The following is a 19651-nucleotide window of genomic DNA, read 5'->3' on the forward strand; positions in this document are numbered from 1 at the left end:
GTGTTTTTAATTTTAAGTGTTTATGTATTTTATTGCTGTGCTTTGTATTTGTATATTTATATCAGGTTGTAATCCCGCTTCAGTACACCTGGGAGAGGCGGGAAAATATAAATAAACATTTTATTATTTATTATTATAGCTGAACGTAGTATTTTTCTTTATTTTAACTTTTTCATGGAATGCTATCAGATGTCCATGAAAGCAAAACACTTAAACAGAGGATTTGTATTGCATGTGTGACTATAAAACACAGGATTTAGTGTGTTATCATATCTGAGCAAGCCCTGCAAATAATATTGTACTCATACTCTTCATGCATCTTTATCCAGCCTGCTGACTATGCAGACGTAAGTAACATTGGTATCTTGCTCGGTTTTCTTTCCTTTTTTTTTCAGAGTGACCTTACATGTTTTTGTATACAGACCATCTTGAGTGATGTAAAAACTGCATAATACCTAATTCTTTTACAGGTAAATATATAAGACATATAGAAGATAGTCTGCTGGAAAAAGAAGCAGATCTGGTAAGGTTGTCCCCCTGTCCTAATGCTTATCTTGGACTTAGTTTATATTTTCATTTCCATTTGAAATACCAAAGTGTGCCAGAGTCCTTCCAATGAGTGAGTTTCCTCAATATAGTAAAGACAAAGTGTAAATAATTTGGCTGTTAGATACTGCACTTGTATAGATAGGAAGCCTGATATTTAATAATAATAATAATAATAATAATAATAATAATAATAATGTTGGATTTCAAATAATAAGCACAAGAAGCTCCAGCTATTTTGTTCTCACTTCTTCAAGGTATCAGTAAAGCACCCCAAATTTTGCCACTTATGGAACATGGATTAAAGCAAAGCAGCAGACAGCAGGTTTAGGTTGTTTACATCATTCTCTTTCATTTTTGATGAAATTAATATTTATTTATGTGTAGGAAGAGAATATTACATTTTTACCTTAAATTACAAGGGGCATTCTTTGACTGAGGGGTTTTGATGGATACTTTTCCCAAGTCTTAACTGTGTTTTTGGAGGGTGGGTGCCACAAATGGACTTTACCAGAGAAGACTTCTGATGCTCTTAATATAGATTTGAAGTTTTTATGTGTTTTTTAGGGTTCATGGTCATCTGGAAGAAAGAGAAAGGCAAGCACATCATTGACAGATGATGAAGGTTAGTCATTTAGTTTGCAACTCTGCTGTTTTAATTTCACCTGCCAGTCTCATTCATTTCATTTTAAATATGAAGGAATAAGTGGGACCTGCAGTGAAATCTGGTGGAATGGAGTACTGTTTGATCAGGATACTTGGTCTGCATCTGCACTGCAGAAATAATCCAGTTTGACACCACTTTAACTGCCATGGCTCAATGCTATGGAATTTTGTGAATTGTAGTTTTGTGAGACATTTGGCCTACTCTGTCCACAATAAACTACAATTCCCAGAATTCCATAGCATTGAGCCATGCCAGTTAAAGTGGTGTCAAACTGGATTTATTTTTACAGTTTGGATGCAGCCTTACTTTCCATTTCCTCTTGATTTTCTAGGTTATTTTTCTACCCAAAATTTGTCAGAATTCTGTGGCCAGAGAGCATGCTAAGTCTTTATTGGACTGAAGATGGCAGCCACAGATGCTGACGAAACATCAGGAACAAACTCTTCTAGAACATGGCCACATAGCCCAGAAAACCCAGAAAAACTTTACTGGATTGTTTGAATTCCTCCTCCTTTACCCCGGAAATTCCTCCTGGAATCCTTGGGATTCCTGATTCATAGCTCTTGTGTGTCTTGTGTGCCATTTTGTATCTAGAGAATCTGCGTTTGAGGAGTAGAATAAGCTAATAGGTTGATTATGCTACTAAAGAGAGTAAATGTAGGATTCACTTGAATGCTTGGCTGTCAGTACATAAAGAGTATGGTATGTATGTGGAATCCCTACAGAAAGGAAATTAATGCAGCGGGTCAAGAGTAGTTCTGGAACCTTTCTTCTAAACACATTCATTTTTGGCATGCAAATAACATTAAAGGCATCAGATCCTGTCTGATCTTGAAAGTTAAGCAGGGTCAGTCCTAGTTAATATTTGAATGAGAGATTATCAACAAATATCAAGTACTGTAGGCAATATTTCAGAGAAAGGAACTGGCAAAACTGCCTCTTGAGTAATCATTGCCTAGGAAAACTCCATGAAATTAATGAGGGGTGCCATAAGTCAACAGGTGACTTAAAGGCTCATACACACAGAACATTGAAAGAGAGCCAGCATGGTGTAATGGTTTGAGCATTGCACTACGACTTTGGAGACTAGGATTTGGATCTCCCCAGGGCCATGGAAACCTACCGGGTGACCTTGGGTACGCCACATGCTCTCAGCCTTAGAGGAAAGCAAAGGCAAAGCCCCTCTGAATAAATATTGCCAAGAAAACCCAGTGATAGTTTTACCTTAGCATCACCATATGTTAGAAGTGACTTGAAGGCACACAATAACAACAGAACATTGAAAATTGTAACTTGCAGTTTGAATTTATACAATCTGCTTTTGTACCTAGGTTATGCTTCATGCATAGCTGCCACACAAATCTTTAGATCAGTCTTTCCCACTCATGTATGTTGAACTAAAAATCTCATCATCCCTGCTCAGTGTTTCACCAAGTTGGCAAAGGTTACGTTAGAACCTTTTGGTTTTCTTCCAGCTTCTTTGAATTGGGTCCCATTTTTGGGAGAAAATGGTGATATGAAATCAATCAATCAAAATCAACGGTTGCTCTTTACTTCTATATGTGCCAATGGGGCTCTCACTCACTGGTTAGTCTCAATCATATGACACTACCAATTTAAAATTGAGAGAAGATGTAAGCCATGAAAACACATTGTCTGTGGAAAAAGGGGACTCTTCCATGGTCTACATTTTGGAAGGGGAAAGTCAAGGACTAAATATAAACAATGGCAGTTTCTGCCATTCCACCAATCTTGCATCTGTATACATTTATTCATTTTTAAAATACTTAAATTTTTGCCTTTTGACTGTATGATTCCAAATTTAAAACAATACCACAGTATGAAAAAACATTATTATGGGAAACTCTGAAGAATGAGTAAAACTGTAAATAGAACACAGCAGCCGAAAAAAGACACAAGTGTGCATATATAAAACTACAGAAGTCAATGAAATGCTGCCAAATGTTTATGTTATCAGAACGGTCTTTTTAAGAATCTGACATTTAAAATATGTGAAAGCAGAAGGCTGATTAATAGATTGTGGGGTGGTGTTCCAAGAAAGTGACAACACCATTGTGAAGGCTTTGTCCCTGGTAAACCACCTGTGTTGACTTGGAAAATGGTAGCACCTGGCAGAGGGTTTTGACAATCAAGCCATATATATTTATACATCCACTGGTGTTAGTAGAACTTAGGTGAATATATGAAAGTGTGTGTGTTCTTACATGTGTTTTTCATTTTTTAAAAGACATTGTTTCACTGCCTGATGTCTAGGAAGGCCATAGTAGTACAGTGGACCCTTGCCTTACGCGGGGGATCCATTCTGAAACACCCTCCCCCCGTAAGGCGAATTCTGCCTATGCTGGAGCCCCATTCATTTGAATAGGTCTTGTGTGCATGGCAGTGCGGTGCCATAGGCATGCGCCCCACTCATCTGAATGGGACATGCCGCCCCTTGCACCCCATGCACGCCCCATGGCTTGAGCGCATAAGCTCAAAGCTGTGTATAACGCGGGCGCCCTGTATGTTAAATGGCCAGATTGAATGTCCTGGCAGCAGGGTGTGATTTCTTACTCTTATCTCAATTTGTGAGGTTTATGTTTTATTCTAGTTGAAGATGAAGAGGAAACCATTGAGGAGCAAGAGGCTAAAGAAGGCAATGTAAACCATCAAACTGAACTGTCTACTTTGGCCAAGGAAGGTGAGAGTCCACAGGATATCTATCACCTAGGACTGGAAAATAACATTTCCCTGGATCTCATCCCCTTTATTTGTCTTTTAGCATTGGTTGTAGAATTTCCTGTTCATATTTACTTTATAACTTATTTTAAGTACAGCATATCAGACTGTAATGAATTTGTTGCCCTGTTATTCAGTCTTCACAGAGCTTCCTAAGTTTTATATCCGAGATGTGGCATACATAAAAAGAACTCAGTGTGTTTGTAAATCAAAGGGTATCATACATTTTTTGCATAATTGCTACCCTGGCTGTTATATCATCATGTAGGGGTTTGAGTGATTGACCAGCTGACAGAGTAGAGTCTTTATGGGTCTTTATAGGTAGTAGGGAAAGATTGACCAGGTCTTCTGCAAAATGTCCATGTGCCTCAGGGGGAAATAAGCAAGGTGAGTTCCCCTTTCTGGTTCGAAGCCACTAATAATCCTACTCCTTGGATCCTTCTCTGTTCTTTGGTGAGCTTATCAGTCTAGTTTCATTTGCAGTCTCAGGATTTTGAAGGCTTTGAGGCTTTGAATATATGAATGAGAAGGTGTTGTCTGCTCCAGAAATTAAAATCTTCCAAAATGGCATTGCTCTGTTTTATCTTTCAAGGACATTTCTGGACATTAGCAAGAAACATGCAGTTTCTAGTCTATTCTGTGCAAACCACTTAAGAGGTATTATTACAGTAGGCGGTATAAAAGTGTTATAAATAAATGAAATGAAAGGTTTGCCTGGATGTTAATTTAAAAGGGCCCTTGTTGAAATATCACATCTAGATTCCATCCTCCTCTACTTTAGTACGGAATCAAAGCTGTGGCCTATGGTGAGAACATGGTTTATTCTTCTATAACAGCCACATAGCCCGAAAAACTGACAAAAAACTTCCTTCAAGACGGGGAATTAATAGATGAAGATGATGATTATTTTAAAATATTTAGTAGTAGTTTGTCTTTTCAATTATATTTAGCTGAGCTGCCTTTGGATGATTTGATGAAGATGTATGAAGGTGCCTTTGCTGAAACTTTGCACTGGCCACAACTGAAATCTGAAGAAGATACCAGTGAAGAAGGTATTTTTATTCAGTGTTTGATTATAAAATATATTTAGAAATTCATTGGCCTTCAAAAGATAAGTGTAGCTTTCTGCATTTACCTTTATTCTCTGCAGATTATTGCCCCTCTATTTTTGAGAAGGCCTTTAGGCTAGTAAAATAACAAGTGCTTATAAAGTGATTTAGAATATTCAGAGTGGTGCTATCTAATGTTTGGAAAACCTTTGACCCTTCAGATATTTTGGCCTAGAATTTGCTTTTGTACCACAGCATAACCTACAGTAAGAGACTGAAGGAAATTAAGCCAAGACATCTGGAGTGCCAAAGTTTCTCTAGACCTGTTATCCAGCAGTCCTTACAACAAACCTATAAAGTAGGTCATGGCTGTTACCCAGTTATTTCAGATGTGTTGGAGGCAAAAGAGGAGGGTGTGGCTGAGTGAAAAAATTATGCTTAATATCACCTAATGGCAAAATTACTGTTTGAACTGACGACCTTTTGAATCATATTTCAGCCATTACTCTGCTCTGGCTTTGTTGACTTGTGGTCTTAGATTTTAAGGTGTGAGGAGTAGGGAGATATAAGGAGATGCATAGATCTTGTAATCAACAAAGGGCTTTTCCTGCATGACAGGAATTGTATTAATTCATACGTACCTGATCTTTTGCAGTCCAAATGTGCTGATCCTATTTTTTTTCCATAGCTGATGGCTACTGTAGAAACAAACATGGTGCTTAAATGGAAAATTTCCTGCTACTTTTCCATATGAGAGGCATGGCATCCAGTATATATAAAGGGATTAGCCTTTTCTAGATAAACTTGTCACAATTCAATTGTTCTTTTTATATTTCATGTAATGCATATTGCAAAATGGTATTGCTTTGTTAGCCTTGTAACAACTGTAAAAGTAGTTTAGACTCAGACATATTGGCTTGCTTAAGGCTGCCTCATGAGTCCTTAACTATGCAGGGATTTGAATCTAAGCCTAATTCTACTGCACTGCCACAATTTTATATTACTGTCTGAAAGCCTGTAAGTCAAGAGGATACACTATTAGTACCTGCTGCCTCTTAGTGTCTTATTCTTCCCCGGATTCACTGTCTTATATTTTAATCTGTGCATAAATACATATTAATTGGTTAATGCACATATATTAATATCTATACACAGCTGATTCTCTTGTTTCTTGTTTGGTCAGAAATGGAAGACCACATAGCAGAAAGAGAAGTCCTTCAAAAGGAGGTTATTCTTATAGACTCTCTCCTCAGCATTGATCAGTATAAGGGTGCTGAGAGAGCAGTGCCTACAAAGAAGCATGGGAAAGACATAGCAGAAGTGGCAGCTACAGCAGAAGCACTCTTGCCAAAAGGCAGTGCCCGGATCACAACTGCAGTAAGCATTTTCTTTGATACACATTTATCTGTGCAGAGCATTTCCTGTCTAATGTGAAGACTTCCACAGTAGTTTAAAAACCCCACTCCTGCACTTCACAGGAGAAAGTTTTTGCTTCAGTACTAGTGACTTTGGTTTTTCCCCTCTACTTTATTTCATAGCTAAACAGAAGTCAGACCACTTTGCCCAATCCAGGTGCAATTATAGACTTACAGGTGGGAGGAGGGAGGGTACCGGCATAGGCGGCAAATGACCCCTGCACATGTTTGGCTGAAACATCTGAACTGATTAGTTGACTTGTCCATAAAGGTTTGTGGCTGTGCAGGGTTCGACCTCCATGTCTGCATATATCATCATATCCAGTGTCCCCATACAAAACCACATATCCATGTCAATTTAAACTTGAACATAAATTGTTTGCTAAGAACTTTGCTTCATAATCATCCAAAAGAGTCTTATGGTGGCAGCCTTACACCCATGGAAAGCCCACATGCAGGACAGAAGTGAAGCAGCACCCTCCCCTGTTGTTTTGATTTGTGTAAATAAACTGAAATTAGTAAAAAAAAAAAAAACCCACCTCCTATCTTGTAGCATGGAAAAAATCCAAATCACATAGATGCATTTTGTTGTAGGTTAAATACAACACTCCACCTCTCTTGTATGGCTCACTCCGAGAGTATCAGAAGATTGGCTTAGACTGGCTAGCCAAACTGTACAAGAAGAATCTCAATGGTATTTTGGCAGATGAGGCTGGGCTTGGAAAAACAGTGCAGGTCATTGCCTTTTTTGCACACCTTGCCTGTAATGAGGGTAAGCCAGTCTCTGTCCTTTCCTGTTTTGTGGCTATTAATTCTCTTAAATTGGGGAGGCAGAATGGATGCCTTGTGTGCTAGAGTGGATTTATTGGACAAAATTCCTTCTTCATAGGTGATTGGGGTCCTCACCTTGTTGTCGTCCGAAGTTGTAATATACTTAAATGGGAGCTTGAACTGAAGCGTTGGTGTCCTGGGCTGAAAATCCTGCTCTATATTGGCAGCCAGAAAGAACTCAGAGCAAAAAGACAGGTACGGTCATATATAGCTAAAGTGTGTTCCATGTCTGTCTACTGAGCATAATTGAATCTGCATTGATTTCGTATCTATTAGATTTATACCTTCACTTTTCCATCCAAATTTTTTTCACAGAGGAGGAGTCCACCTGGAGAAATACCCAAATGTTTATTAAGTTTGTTCTTCAATTAGAGATAAAGTGGGGAAGAGAGCCATAGCTCTTACCCCTTCTAACACATTCTCTGGCATGTATCTGTATAAATACCGTTATTTTGAATAAAGCTGTAATCTCTGGAAGTCCCACCTATACCCGCAAGTTCTAAGCTCTTCTGTTACACTGTCAATAGAGGTTTGGCAAAGTGTGGCTCCTGGGACCCCAAAACGAGCTCACTGTATCCTTCCCAGAGCCCCATTAAAAACAACAACACCATGCCGTTTTTCAGGTTATTTCTCTTCCCAAAACTGGTCAAATTGGCATAGAACCAGTCACAAATAAAGCAGTTTACTTCCTGCGCTCTTCCAGTGTCCCTAAACTCCCCTAAAACCTGAAGGGGAAAAAATCAGCCCAAATGACAGTTGGAAGTGACTTTTCCCCCCACCAACCCCACTGGCTCTCCAAAATGTGACAGTGGGGTTGGTGGGAAGAAAATGGCCCTCACTCCCTCTTGATTTGCCTACCCCTGCTGTAGATCTTTTTGCATTTCCTCAAATTTCCTTTTTTATTGTAGGAGTGGATAGAAGCCAATAGTTTCAATGTGTGTATCACATCCTATAAGCAGCTCTTCAAAGGACACCATGCATTCATGAAGATGGAGTGGAAGTACCTTGTTGTTGATGAGATGCAGCAGATTAAAAACATGACAGAGAAGCACTGGGAAGCACTTTTCAGTCTCCACAGGTCTGAAGCTTGTAGAAATGTATTTTCTTCTTGTCCACCTCATCAGTAAGCTCCTTTGACTCCCATTTGAGAGTCTTACAGTTAGCCTAGAAAGTAATTGGTTCTTATGGTATAAGCTAGCCTTCTACAGATTTAGTGTTTGTGTCTTGAATTGGTAATGGACTGGATGAGGGAAAACAAACTCAAGTTGAATCCAGGTAAGACAGAGGTACTAGTAATAGGGACTCCCAATCGAGGAATGGAGTTATGTCAGCCAGTTCTGGATGGGGTCACACTTCCCCTGAAGGACTGTCCGCAGTTTGGGGATGCTCCTAGACTCGTCTCTCCATCTGACGGCTCAGGTGGATGCAACGGTCAGGAGCACTTGCTTTCAACTTCGGCTGATACGTCAACTGCGCCCCTTCCTGGAGTGGGAAGACCTTGAAACAGTAGTACATGCACTGGTAACCTCTCGGCTCGACTTTTGTAATGCGCTCTACATGGGGCTACCTCTGTATCAAGTTCAGAAACTTCAACTGATACAGAATATGGCAGCCAGGCTGGTTACTGGCACATCTAGATTTGCCCACATTACACCAGTTTTAAAATCCCTTCACTGGCTGCCTGTTAGTTTCCGGGCAAGATACAACATGTTGGTTTTAACCTTTAAAGCCCTATATGGCTTGGGTCCTGACTTCTTGCATATCATCCTCCCCGCACTCTTTGTTGCTGGGAAGAATCTGCTTCAACCAAAGAGGACTAGACCTTCGGCAGTGACCCAGCTCTCCTTTTCAGCAGTTGTTCCTAGATTCTGGAACAACCTGCCGGACGAGATCTGTCAGATTACCACCTTGGAAACCTTGAAGAGGGCTATTAAGATGGATCTCTTCTGGAAGGCCTTTCCAGACTAGGTCCACCTCTTCTTCAGGCTAGCCCTGGTGGAGCTGGGCCTGCCTGGTCAACTCCCTCATAGGCCGGAAGATGACAGTTATGGAGGGAGGAGTCTCTTCTTCCAGGCTAGCCCTGATGGAGCTGGGTCTGCATGGTCAACTCCCTCACAGGCTGGAGGATGGCAGTTATGGAGGGAGGAGTCTTTCCTTCCAGGCTAGCCCTGGTGGAGCTGGGCCTGCCTGGGCAACTCCTATTCCTGTCCCACTGGGTGTTATTTGTAAAAGGAGCTTACAGTAAGTACAGAATAGGCATTGACATGATGTACACACCAGCTAGTCTTGTTCTAAGTGCAGTTTGACTATGTTTTATCATCCTAGGTTGATAGGTTCTCTCCCTCTAGGTTCTTCCTCTTATTTTATTTAATAGTTCTCTTTTCCCATTAAGCATTGTGATGCACATCTACTGATGATTTTGTAAAAGTGTGAATTGCTAACCTCTTTCTCTTCACAGCCAGCACCACTTGCTCCTCATTGACACACCTCTGCATAATACCTTGATGGAGCTATGGACCATGGTGCACTTCCTGATTCCAGGAATCTCTAAATCGTACCTGGATTTCCCAGTGAAAGCAGCCAATGAGGAAAATCAGGATTACTGTCATAAACTAGTGATCAGATTACACCGAGTAGGTCACCTGATTTTTGTTTGAATTGCACGTGTAACTTTTAAAGCTTTACTTTATTAAATGGTGCTTAATTACTCTTATGTGTCACCTTTGATTTTCTGTTCCATCCTTTCAGATGATCCAGCCATTTATTTTGCGCAGATCAAAACGAGATGTTGAAAAGCAGTTGACAAAGAAATATGAACATGTACTCAAATGTCGGCTTTCAAATAGACAAAAAGTGATGTATGAAGATGTTATACTGCAGCCAGGGTATGAGATTCAGAAATAAGAGTTCTAAAAATCCTAGTGTTTTAATATTTCTTAATCTACAGTATTGTAGTTAGCAAAAGAGAAACCTGAATTTGAACATTTTCTTTTTAGATTTAGAGCAGAATTACACAATGTTTGTCTATGTATGCAGTGATGTGAAGTAGTAGAGTGGCAGGTGAGGACTCACAGTTTTAGATGCTTTCCAATGTGAAAACCTCCCTCATGCACTGAGTATTCAGTGTTGTGCAGTTGCTTTACATTTGGGCCCAGAACCCTTAGCTCTCCAGATATTTTGTGTTACCACTCCTGAAGTTATTTACGGTTTTCTGTGGTGATAAGCGCTGCTGGGAGCTGTAAGCTTTAATAAACTGAATGCCCCAAAGTTTCCCACACCTAGTTTAGGCTTAGTTATATGAGCATGCATAATGTCAGTGACTTAATCATATGCTTTGTGTAACGTGTTCCAAGGATTCCAAAGAAAATTAGAATACAGTGGTACCCCGGGATACGAATGCGCCGCCTTACGAAATTTCCGGGTTACGAAAAAAATCCATTGAAAAAAACTGTTCCGGGTTACGAAGGTTATTTCGGGTTACGAAAAATTTTTTGGTGCTTTTCGGCGCTTTTTCGCACGAAATCGCGGCTTTCGCTATTAGCGCCTATGGCTTTTTCAGCTTACGAAGATTTTCGGGTTACGAACGCGGCGGCGGAACGAATTAAATTCGTAACCCGGGGTACCACTGTACTAGTAATATAAAAATTTCCAGAACAATCACAAAACTTTGAATATCGTGATGAATCTTTTTTAAATCACTTTGATAAAAACTATTCTTTGTTATGGTTTCAATATATTGCACACGGGTCTGTGTCTGCATAGAGACTTTAGAGCCTTCTAGAATGCACAGATCTTTCTGTCCCTTTTTCCTTTCATGCTCATACCCAGTTCTTCAATTCTACTTTGACCATTACAGTAGCAGCATTGATAGAACCTATCTTGTTTCCTTTGAGAAATTTGGGATACAGTAGATTTCTTTTCCATCCTTTCATTAATAGTTTTCTAAAATATATTTTTATATTGATTCGCTGATCGTTGGTGAGGTTTTATATTTTTATATTGATTCACTGATTGTTGGTGAATTTTTTGCCCAGAAGCCTATTTGCTCTCAGATTTTCTTCAAATATAATATTTAATACAAGGGAAAGAATTCCATCATTGTGATGGTTTAGGGGTTAAATACACCATTGAGGCTTGCCACATTTACCAGAGTTTCACTGGCCAGACCTGTTGGAATCATATGATCTCTCTGAGACTCTTGGTCAGGGAAACTATGGTGTATTTCATTTCCCACCCTACTCCCCAACCATGGCTAACCATCCATTTGTAAATTTTCTGCTCTGCTCACTCCCCTTGTTGATTCTGAATTCATCTAAGGTCAGCATTGATGAGGGCACTTCCACATTATTACTGTTCTACTACTGATCCTCAGTGAATGGCTGCTTCATTCCTAATGAATTGGCCTAGTAAGCATAGGTGATTTCCATCTGGCAGATCAACCAAAACCAAGAGAAAGAAGCAGAAAAAAAAACCCCCATATTTGCACCAGTCACCAGCAACTAGGCTATCAACCATACTGTTATGTACAGACACAGTACAACTCTCAGAATTGTTTGCTCCAGATCTCTGTCCTACACTTTTCATGCAGTGAGAGAGACTTCTTGATATTCAGAACTTTGAGTCTACTTTAACTGGTACGACCTCGGAGTCTCTTTGGGATGAGATTCACATTAGTAGATTATAGGCTATAAACTCATTAGGCTCAACATCAATCTCAGTCCTAGGAAACTTATGGTCAGGATCAAAAGTCAGAATGACCTGAATAGACTAGAAAGCTGGGCCAAAGCTAACAAAATGAAATTCAATACTGAGAAATGTAAGGTATTGCACTTAGGTTGGAAAAACAAAATGCATAGATATAGGATAGGGGACACCTGGCTGAATGAGACTACATGTGAAAGGGATCTAGGAGTCCAAGTAGACCACAAGTTGAACACGAGTCAACAGTGCAATGCGGCAGCTAAAAAGGCCAATGTGATTTTAGGCTGCTTCAATAGAAGTATAGTGTCTAGATCAAGGGAAGTAATAGTGCCACTCTATTCTGCATTGGTGAGGCCCCACCTGGAATACTGTGTCCAGTTCTGAGCACCACAATTCAAAAAAGATGTTGAGAAACTGGAGTGTGTCCAAAGGAGAGCGACTAAAATGGTGACGGGTCTGGAAACCATGTCCTATGAGGAACAACTTAGGGAGCTGGGGATCTTTAGTCTGGAAAAGAGAAGGTTAAGATGTGATATGATAGCCCTGTTTAAATATTTGAAGGGATGTCATATTGAGGAGGGAGCAAGCTTGTTTTCTGCTGCTCCAGAGACTAGGACATGGAACAGTGGATGCAAACTGTAGGAAAAGAGATTCCACCTCAACATTAGGAGGAACTTCCTGACAGTAAGGGCTGTTCGACAGTGGAACACACTTCTCGGAGAGTGGTGCAGCCAGCATTATTCATCCCATTCTATACCTTGTTCTAGACCTTGGCAACAATTTCCAACAGATGTGTGTATCCCATGTTCAACCTAACTACGTTCTAGGGTTCATTTGCCTCCCACAGGGCAGGTTTCTCTCCGCTCTACTTCTAGCTCTAGGAAGAGGGATATGTTAGTCTGGCCATTCAACACTTACTAGCTATGAGGTGATCAAGCCCATTCCCTCTCAGGAATCCTTTGTTGGAGGCTGTTTTCTTCCTCATACTTAAATAGGGAAGGGACTTTTGATCCATTCTGAACTTAAGTATATGAACTAGTGCATCGCCTACAGGAGGTTTCACAAGGAATCTTGTTTCTAACCCTAACCTTTCCTCCATCAGCCTGATGGAAGCCTATCTCCATGTCCACATCCTTTCCAACCACTGAAAGTTCTTGTGTTTCTGTTACAACAATTTATGTTTCAAGTTCTGGGCATTTTCTTTGATGTTTTGTCAATCTTTTTTTTGTAACCAAGTAAGTGATTTTGGTGGTGGTATTTCCAGAGCTCCAGGGAGCCTGTGTTAACCTGGACCACTTTCTTCTGTGTTCCCTGTCTCTCTTCAGGCCACCTACCCCTTACTGTAGGTATAGGATCTATAGGACCTTGTAGCCACTTTGTGGTGTTTTTCCAACTACTGTTTCCTGATCAACTACAAGAAGAGCAGTTCCTTCACTCTGGAGCCCTAACAGGGCTCGTATCTCACCAGATGGAATACAAAAGATGTTACCGAAAGCAAGTTCTGACTAACCTAGAGCCCAGGTTGGTCCGATGTCTAGTCTTTCATCTTGTTATACCATGAAGACCAATAGTATTCTGGGCAAGATTTCACCCTCCATGCCTTCCAGCATGTCAGTGAAAACAAGCAATACATCTTTCACTAAAGGTGAAACTCTTACTTCTCTGTCCAATCCCTTCTGTCCACAAAGGAATCCTCTTTTAGTACTTTACGGGAATCATTGTAACAACGAATGCCTGCCTCTTCAGGTGGGGGGCCCCCTAGTCAAAGTATCTCCAGTCAAAGAGTAACAGCTCATCCAACAGATCCTGGATCCCATGTGAATGAAAGCTGGACCTGGCCATATTTGTCCAGCTAAACCAAACCTTTGGTGTCTTTAACACATTTTTTTTATTTTATTTTATTTATTTCCAGGATTTGTATCCTGCCTTTTCCCAGCAGACAGGATCCTAACCTCCTGTATTCTGGGTTAGCTCCTCCCAATTTGCTCCTGTAGGCAGGGACAATAGAACAAAGACCGCCCCCCTAAATAGGGAGGAGCTAGCCCCCCTGGGCCTCAGTCTTGTTCCTGCCTACGCTCCTGCAGGACGTGTCTCTTCAAGCCAGCGAAGTTTTTCCTTTTACCGAAAGCGGTTTGAGAGTTTTCCTGGCCTTCCCGTCTTCTCCTCACTCCTGCCTTTCCCCCCTTCCTTGGTGGTGGCTATGGCAGAGGAGCACAAGAGCATGGGTGAAGGGTCACAGCCACTGTGTGAGTGAGTGTCTTATCCCTGACTGGGTTTTTCATGGCAACGTCTGGTCCAAACAACACCATTGTCCACTGCGGCTGGAAAAATGGACTTCCTAGTGCCTATGCCTTGTTTTCTGTTAGCACACGTGCTCAGATTTAATATACCATACAGCCCCATATAGGGACTTACACTAGCCATCTATATGCCAACAGCTTGTAAATATACAGATATAGATATATTCCAAAACAAATAAACAAACAAAAAACACCAAACTGTGATTTTACTATTTATATTAGAGACTCCATTTTACTATGCCATTATATTTTATGTGACTTGAGCTTCCATGGATTTGATATCCATGCAAAGTCATTAAACCAACTCCAGTGCATATCGAGGGCCCACTATTCTATTTAAAATTTAGGTTTGTTTTCCTTTGACAGATCTTTTTTGTGAAGAAAATACTCTCCTCAAAATTAGATACCAGAGGGTTATCCTTGCCAAGTCCTCTGTTACCGTTTCATGATTCCTTAATCAGCAGTTCATTCAGCCGGGAGACCCCTCAGCCTTCATATAAGTTGATGATAGTCTGCTACATGGAATTGGGTGATTTTTGAAGCCTCTAGACAAGTTCATCCTCAGATGAAATGAGACTTAATTCTGACAACAGGCCCTGTAAACACAGAGTGCATCCACGCTTCTGCATGGACTCACCAATGTCTGCGAGATAAAGGTTAATCCAGTGTCTCCCTTGCCTAACCATGGAATTAGTCTTATTTTACACAGGTGCACAGATGTTCCAGTAAAGAACCGCACATTGTTTTGAAATATTAGTTGGTGGTCAGACATTAACATTCCTCTTTCAGAGTGGTAAGTCTTCATTACTACAAGTAAAATCACCTTAATATCAATATAACCAGTTGACAAGGTGATCAGTGGTAGGGTGGAAGCTGCCATAGGTCCAGATTAGATCAGGTTCTATTCTGATTGATCACATAATCCACCATAATCCACCTTTTAGACAAGTTCTCATTGACTGCTTCTGGTTTTCAGTGGCTGACCTGCTACAGTCCATCCAAGATGGCATTAAAAAGGGACTCAGACCCAACACGGTTAGAAGGCAGGTGTCTGCCATCACGTCGGTTCTGCTCCATAAGAGAGCTGCTAGAATGGCGGCCATCCTCACATTAAGAGGCTGTTGAGGGGAGTTTCCAACAGGGCCCAGCCCACCAGACATCATTTTCCAACTTGGGACATGAACACGGTCTTAAAGACGCTGACAGTTGGGTCGTTCGAGCCCCTTCGGGAGGGAGGTCTCCCTCAAACATCTCTCCCTTAAGGTCATCTTCCTCATGGCCATTACCTCCGTCAGACGGGTGTCAGAGCTGGGGGCCCTGTCGGTACATAAAGATTTGTGTATTTTTAGGCCAGATTCAGTGTGCCTTCGTCCAGACCCTACCTTTGTGTCTAAGGTCAACTCAGCCTTTCAAGTGTCACAGGACATCTCCTGCCTTCATTCTGCTCCAATCCTAAGAAGGACTTGAAAAAGACCTGGCACACATTGGATGTGTGCAGAGCCCTCAAAATCTACATCAAGAGGACTTCAACCTTCAGGTCATCTAAGGTGTTGTTCATTTCCTTTCGCCCGGGCTCTTTGGGGCACAAGGTATTGGTCTCGACTCTGACTAGGTGGATCAGGTCTTGTATTCAAGAGAGCTACCGAACTCTTGATCTCACTCCACCCGAGTGGGGGTGATGGCGCACTCAACCAGGAGTGCATCAACCTCTGTGGCCTTGACCACTAGCGCCTCCCTGTCAGAAATTTGCAGGGTGACCACATGGAAGTTGCCTTCGACCTTCATAAGACATTACAAACTGGACGTGTCTCAGTCTGCTGAGGCGTCATTTGGAATGAGGGTCCTCCAGCAGATTGTGTCGGGGGGCCCACAGTCTCCTAGCAGCACTTCCCTCCCAGTTCGAGAGGGCTTTTGTAAATCCCAGAATACAGGAGGTTAGGACCCTGTCTGCTGGGAAAACGAACGTTGGTACTTACCTGTGATACGTTCATTTCCAGCAGACAAGGGTCCTAGCATCCTGCCCACCCAGGTGCTGCCTGCGGCCTCCGACCTTGCCTGTTGGTGGACCTGCCTTGTTCTTCTTATTGCTGGATTGGTTTTCTGAGTTCTTGTTTGTTCTTTGACTAGTTTTTCTAAGGTGTTACAGTTAACCCTTAGCTGATGTTACTAAAGTTCAGTTCCTTGATTTTACCTTACTAGTCGCTTGGCTTGTTATTGACTGAGGCCCAGGGGGGCTAGCACCTCCCTATATAGGGCGCCGGTCTTTGTTCTATTGTCCCTGCCTACAGGAGCAAATTGGGAGGAGCTAACCCAGAATACAGGAGGTTAGGACCCTCATCTGCTGGAAATGAACGTATCGTGGGTAAGTACCAACGTTCGTTTCTCCTACAATGGGATTCAAGGCAGTTTACAGTATTTTAAAAAGATAGAGCTAAAACACTGATTACAAAGTTTGAAAAAATAATTAAACAATACCAACCTTAAAACATAGTTTAAAAACAGTAAAAAACAGTAAAATAGCACACCACATTATTCAAAGAAAATTCACCCACCAAATGCCTGCCTAAATAAAAATGTGTTCAACTGCTAGCAGAAAGAGAGCAGAGAGGGGGCTGGCCTTGACCTCCTGTGGCTGGGAGTTCCATAGTCTGGGAACAGCCATGGAGAAGGCTCTCTCTCTACTCTTCACCAACTGCACCTGCGAAAATGGTGGGACTGAGAGAAACCCTCTCCTTCCAATCTTAGTGCCTGGGAGATATATATATGTGTGTGTGTGTATTGTTATTAGCTGCCCCGAGTTGACCTCGAGTCTTGGTGACCCTATGGATGAGAGACATCTCCAAGACACCCTGTTGTCCACTGCTGTGCTCAGATCCTGAATGCTTGGGCCCTGTGGTCTCTTTGATTGAGTCTAACTATCTGGCATGTGATCTTCCTCTCTTTCTGCTGCCCTCTACCTTTCCTAGCACCATTGCCTTTTCCAATGATTCATGCCTTCATGTGCACACACACATACATGCAAGCATCCACAGATGGAATTTGAAGAACTGTAGTTACAGAAACCTGTCGTTTAAGTTGGTGACATTCTTTTTCCTTCCTTTGGCAGAACCCAAGATGCTCTCAAAAGTGGACATTTTGTTAGTGTTCTTCATGTTTTGATGCAGCTGCAAAAGATCTGTAACCATCCTGATCTCATAAGCCCGCGGTTCTCCAGTTCTTCCTATGTCACAGAGTCACTGCAGTATATAACTATTTCACTGATATTAAAAGCACTTGAACATAATCTTTGGAAGGTGAGCTAAGCAATTGCAAGGCAATCATTGAAAGAATGTAAGAGTATTTTCATTCTCACTTTTTCATTTGTGGGCTTAAAGTAATGTAAAGTAATCTTATTTTCCTATGAATTAGGTGTGGGTATCCATGGCCTGCAACTAGTTTAATGGAGAGCTACAGTGCGCCTGAGTCATACGTGGGTGCCTTTTATGCAGCTTTCAGCTTATGCTGAAAGCCGTGCTGATGGAGTTGCAATGGCACATGCAGTGTGGCGCACATCATGCATGAGCCCCATTATTTTGAATAGGACTCTAGCATACGTGCTATTTGCCTTACATGGAGGGGGCCAGAACGGACCCCTCACATAAGGCAAGAGTGCACTGTATATTGAGAAAGAGGTGTCAGGAGATTGCTGCCATTCTGCTTCAATGTGTAAAGCCACCAATTTACAGCAGTGGCTCTCACCCTTTGGTTCTCCAGACATTGTTGGACTGCATCTCCCAGAAAGTCTTAGCTACAGTATAGATTCTGGCCATTGAAGTCCCAGATATCTGGAAGGCCATGGTTTAAGAATGACAGTGTTCAAGCACTGAGGGGTTTTTGTTTTAAACTGGCCAAGTGTCTGTAGTGTCAGAATAGGGTGTGTGTGTTTTGTGCATGCGTTTGGAGTTGGACAGTTTGTACATTTCTTTTTGCACTTCACACAGACCTATAGCACTGCCTGCAGCATCTTTGACATAAGGGCTGGGCTGCCCAGTATAAAGAGCTGTGGGCAGATTTTGGCTCCACTGCAGCACTGTCTCCTGGTGCCTTACATTTTTTATATGCAGGATCTATATGACAGAAAGTTAAAGGTACACTTTAAGATTTGGATCTATACTTGCCTCCTGTTCTTGGTAACTCTAGCTATTGAAAATAAAGACAACTTCTGTCTGTGTGACATTTCCTCCACCATCAGATTGTGATATCCAGTTCAGAACTTGATCTTTCTATCTCTAGCAGGGTTTCATAGTGGTGGCTGCAAGGTTTAGAGAATTCTGTCTATGGAAAATGAAGTGTATCCTCTCTTCTGTCTTTTAGCAAAATTGAAAGCCATTTGATTTAAAGAGGCTTTTATTGCAATAACTGTTAAAACAAGTAGCAATACAATAACATTTAATTTAAAACAATCCAAAAAAAATTAAATGTTATTTAATTGCTAGTTGTTTCAACTTATAATTAGCTCTTAGTACTAATTTGCAAACAAGTGGGATATTAATATTAACTTCACTGCTGTGTAGGTTACAGACTTGAGTCTCTTTGATTTGATCGGACTTGAGAATAAGATGACTCGCTATGAGGTGCAAGTGCTGCCAAGGCAAAAAGTGACCAGAAAGCTTATTGAAGAAATCTATACCTCTCCTCCACCTCCCCCAAGACCTAATCCAATAAAGCTGAAGCCAAGCAGGTATGCTCTATATAAAAATAATGCATCTCCTTGCCTTCTGCTGGTGGAGAAGTTCTGCTATTGTACTTGAAATGGGGAAAGGCTATTGAAGGTACAGTGGTGCCTCGGGTTACGAAAGTAATTCGTTCCGCGGCCGCTTTCGTAACCCGAAAAGCCTTCGTAAGCCGAATTGCCATAGGCGCTAATGGGGAAAAGCCGCGTTTCGTGCGAAAAAGCCGAAAAAAGCACCAAAAATTTTATTCGTATCCCGAAAAAACATTCGTAACCCGGAACAATGATTTCCAATGGGATTTTTTCGTATCCCGAAAATTTCGTAACCTGGGTATTTCGTATCCCGAGGTACCACTGTACAGATCAGCAGTGAGAAATAATCCAGAATCCTGTCCAGGTTTTTCCTGAACAAGCTGTGCATTGAGACATGCAGATCTTCCCAGCTTGGCTCTTTGTCGTGCCAAGTAAGCCCAGTCAGTGTCACCTAAATCTTGAGTTCTGGTTTGTTACTCGGTTTTCAAGGTAAGAGCATGAACAAGGTTGGCTTATAAAGCCTGGCTTGTGTAGGAGTGACAAGCAAGGATCCTTGGTTTGGACAACATGTTAAGCCAGCTTCTCCCATCTCGTGGTGCTTTTCAAATTATTTTAATGGTATTTTAAATTTCTAAAATGAAACATTTATATGCACTAAC

The 19651-nt window shown here is 41.4% G+C and overlaps 1 protein-coding gene across 18 annotated transcripts in view; it reads left to right on the forward strand.

The window, feature by feature from the left end:
* The window catches only part of EP400 (E1A binding protein p400), a 390490-nt gene that overhangs the window by 295542 nt on the left and 75297 nt on the right, over positions 1-19651 (forward strand). For all 18 annotated transcript variants that reach the window (XM_042441525.1, XM_042441527.1, XM_042441539.1 and 15 more), the window contains 12 exons: positions 471-523; positions 1114-1171; positions 3825-3914; positions 4903-5004; positions 6185-6378; positions 7011-7188; positions 7306-7442; positions 8156-8325; positions 9706-9880; positions 9996-10132; positions 17355-17541; positions 18802-18968. In XM_042441525.1, coding sequence (XP_042297459.1) covers positions 471-523; positions 1114-1171; positions 3825-3914; positions 4903-5004; positions 6185-6378; positions 7011-7188; positions 7306-7442; positions 8156-8325; positions 9706-9880; positions 9996-10132; positions 17355-17541; positions 18802-18968 — 1648 coding nt within the window. The remainder of the gene's footprint in view (positions 1-470; positions 524-1113; positions 1172-3824; positions 3915-4902; positions 5005-6184; positions 6379-7010; positions 7189-7305; positions 7443-8155; positions 8326-9705; positions 9881-9995; positions 10133-17354; positions 17542-18801; positions 18969-19651) is intronic.

This window comes from Sceloporus undulatus, chromosome 10 (genome assembly GCF_019175285.1).
Source record: "Sceloporus undulatus isolate JIND9_A2432 ecotype Alabama chromosome 10, SceUnd_v1.1, whole genome shotgun sequence".
Lineage (NCBI taxonomy): Eukaryota > Metazoa > Chordata > Lepidosauria > Squamata > Phrynosomatidae > Sceloporus > Sceloporus undulatus.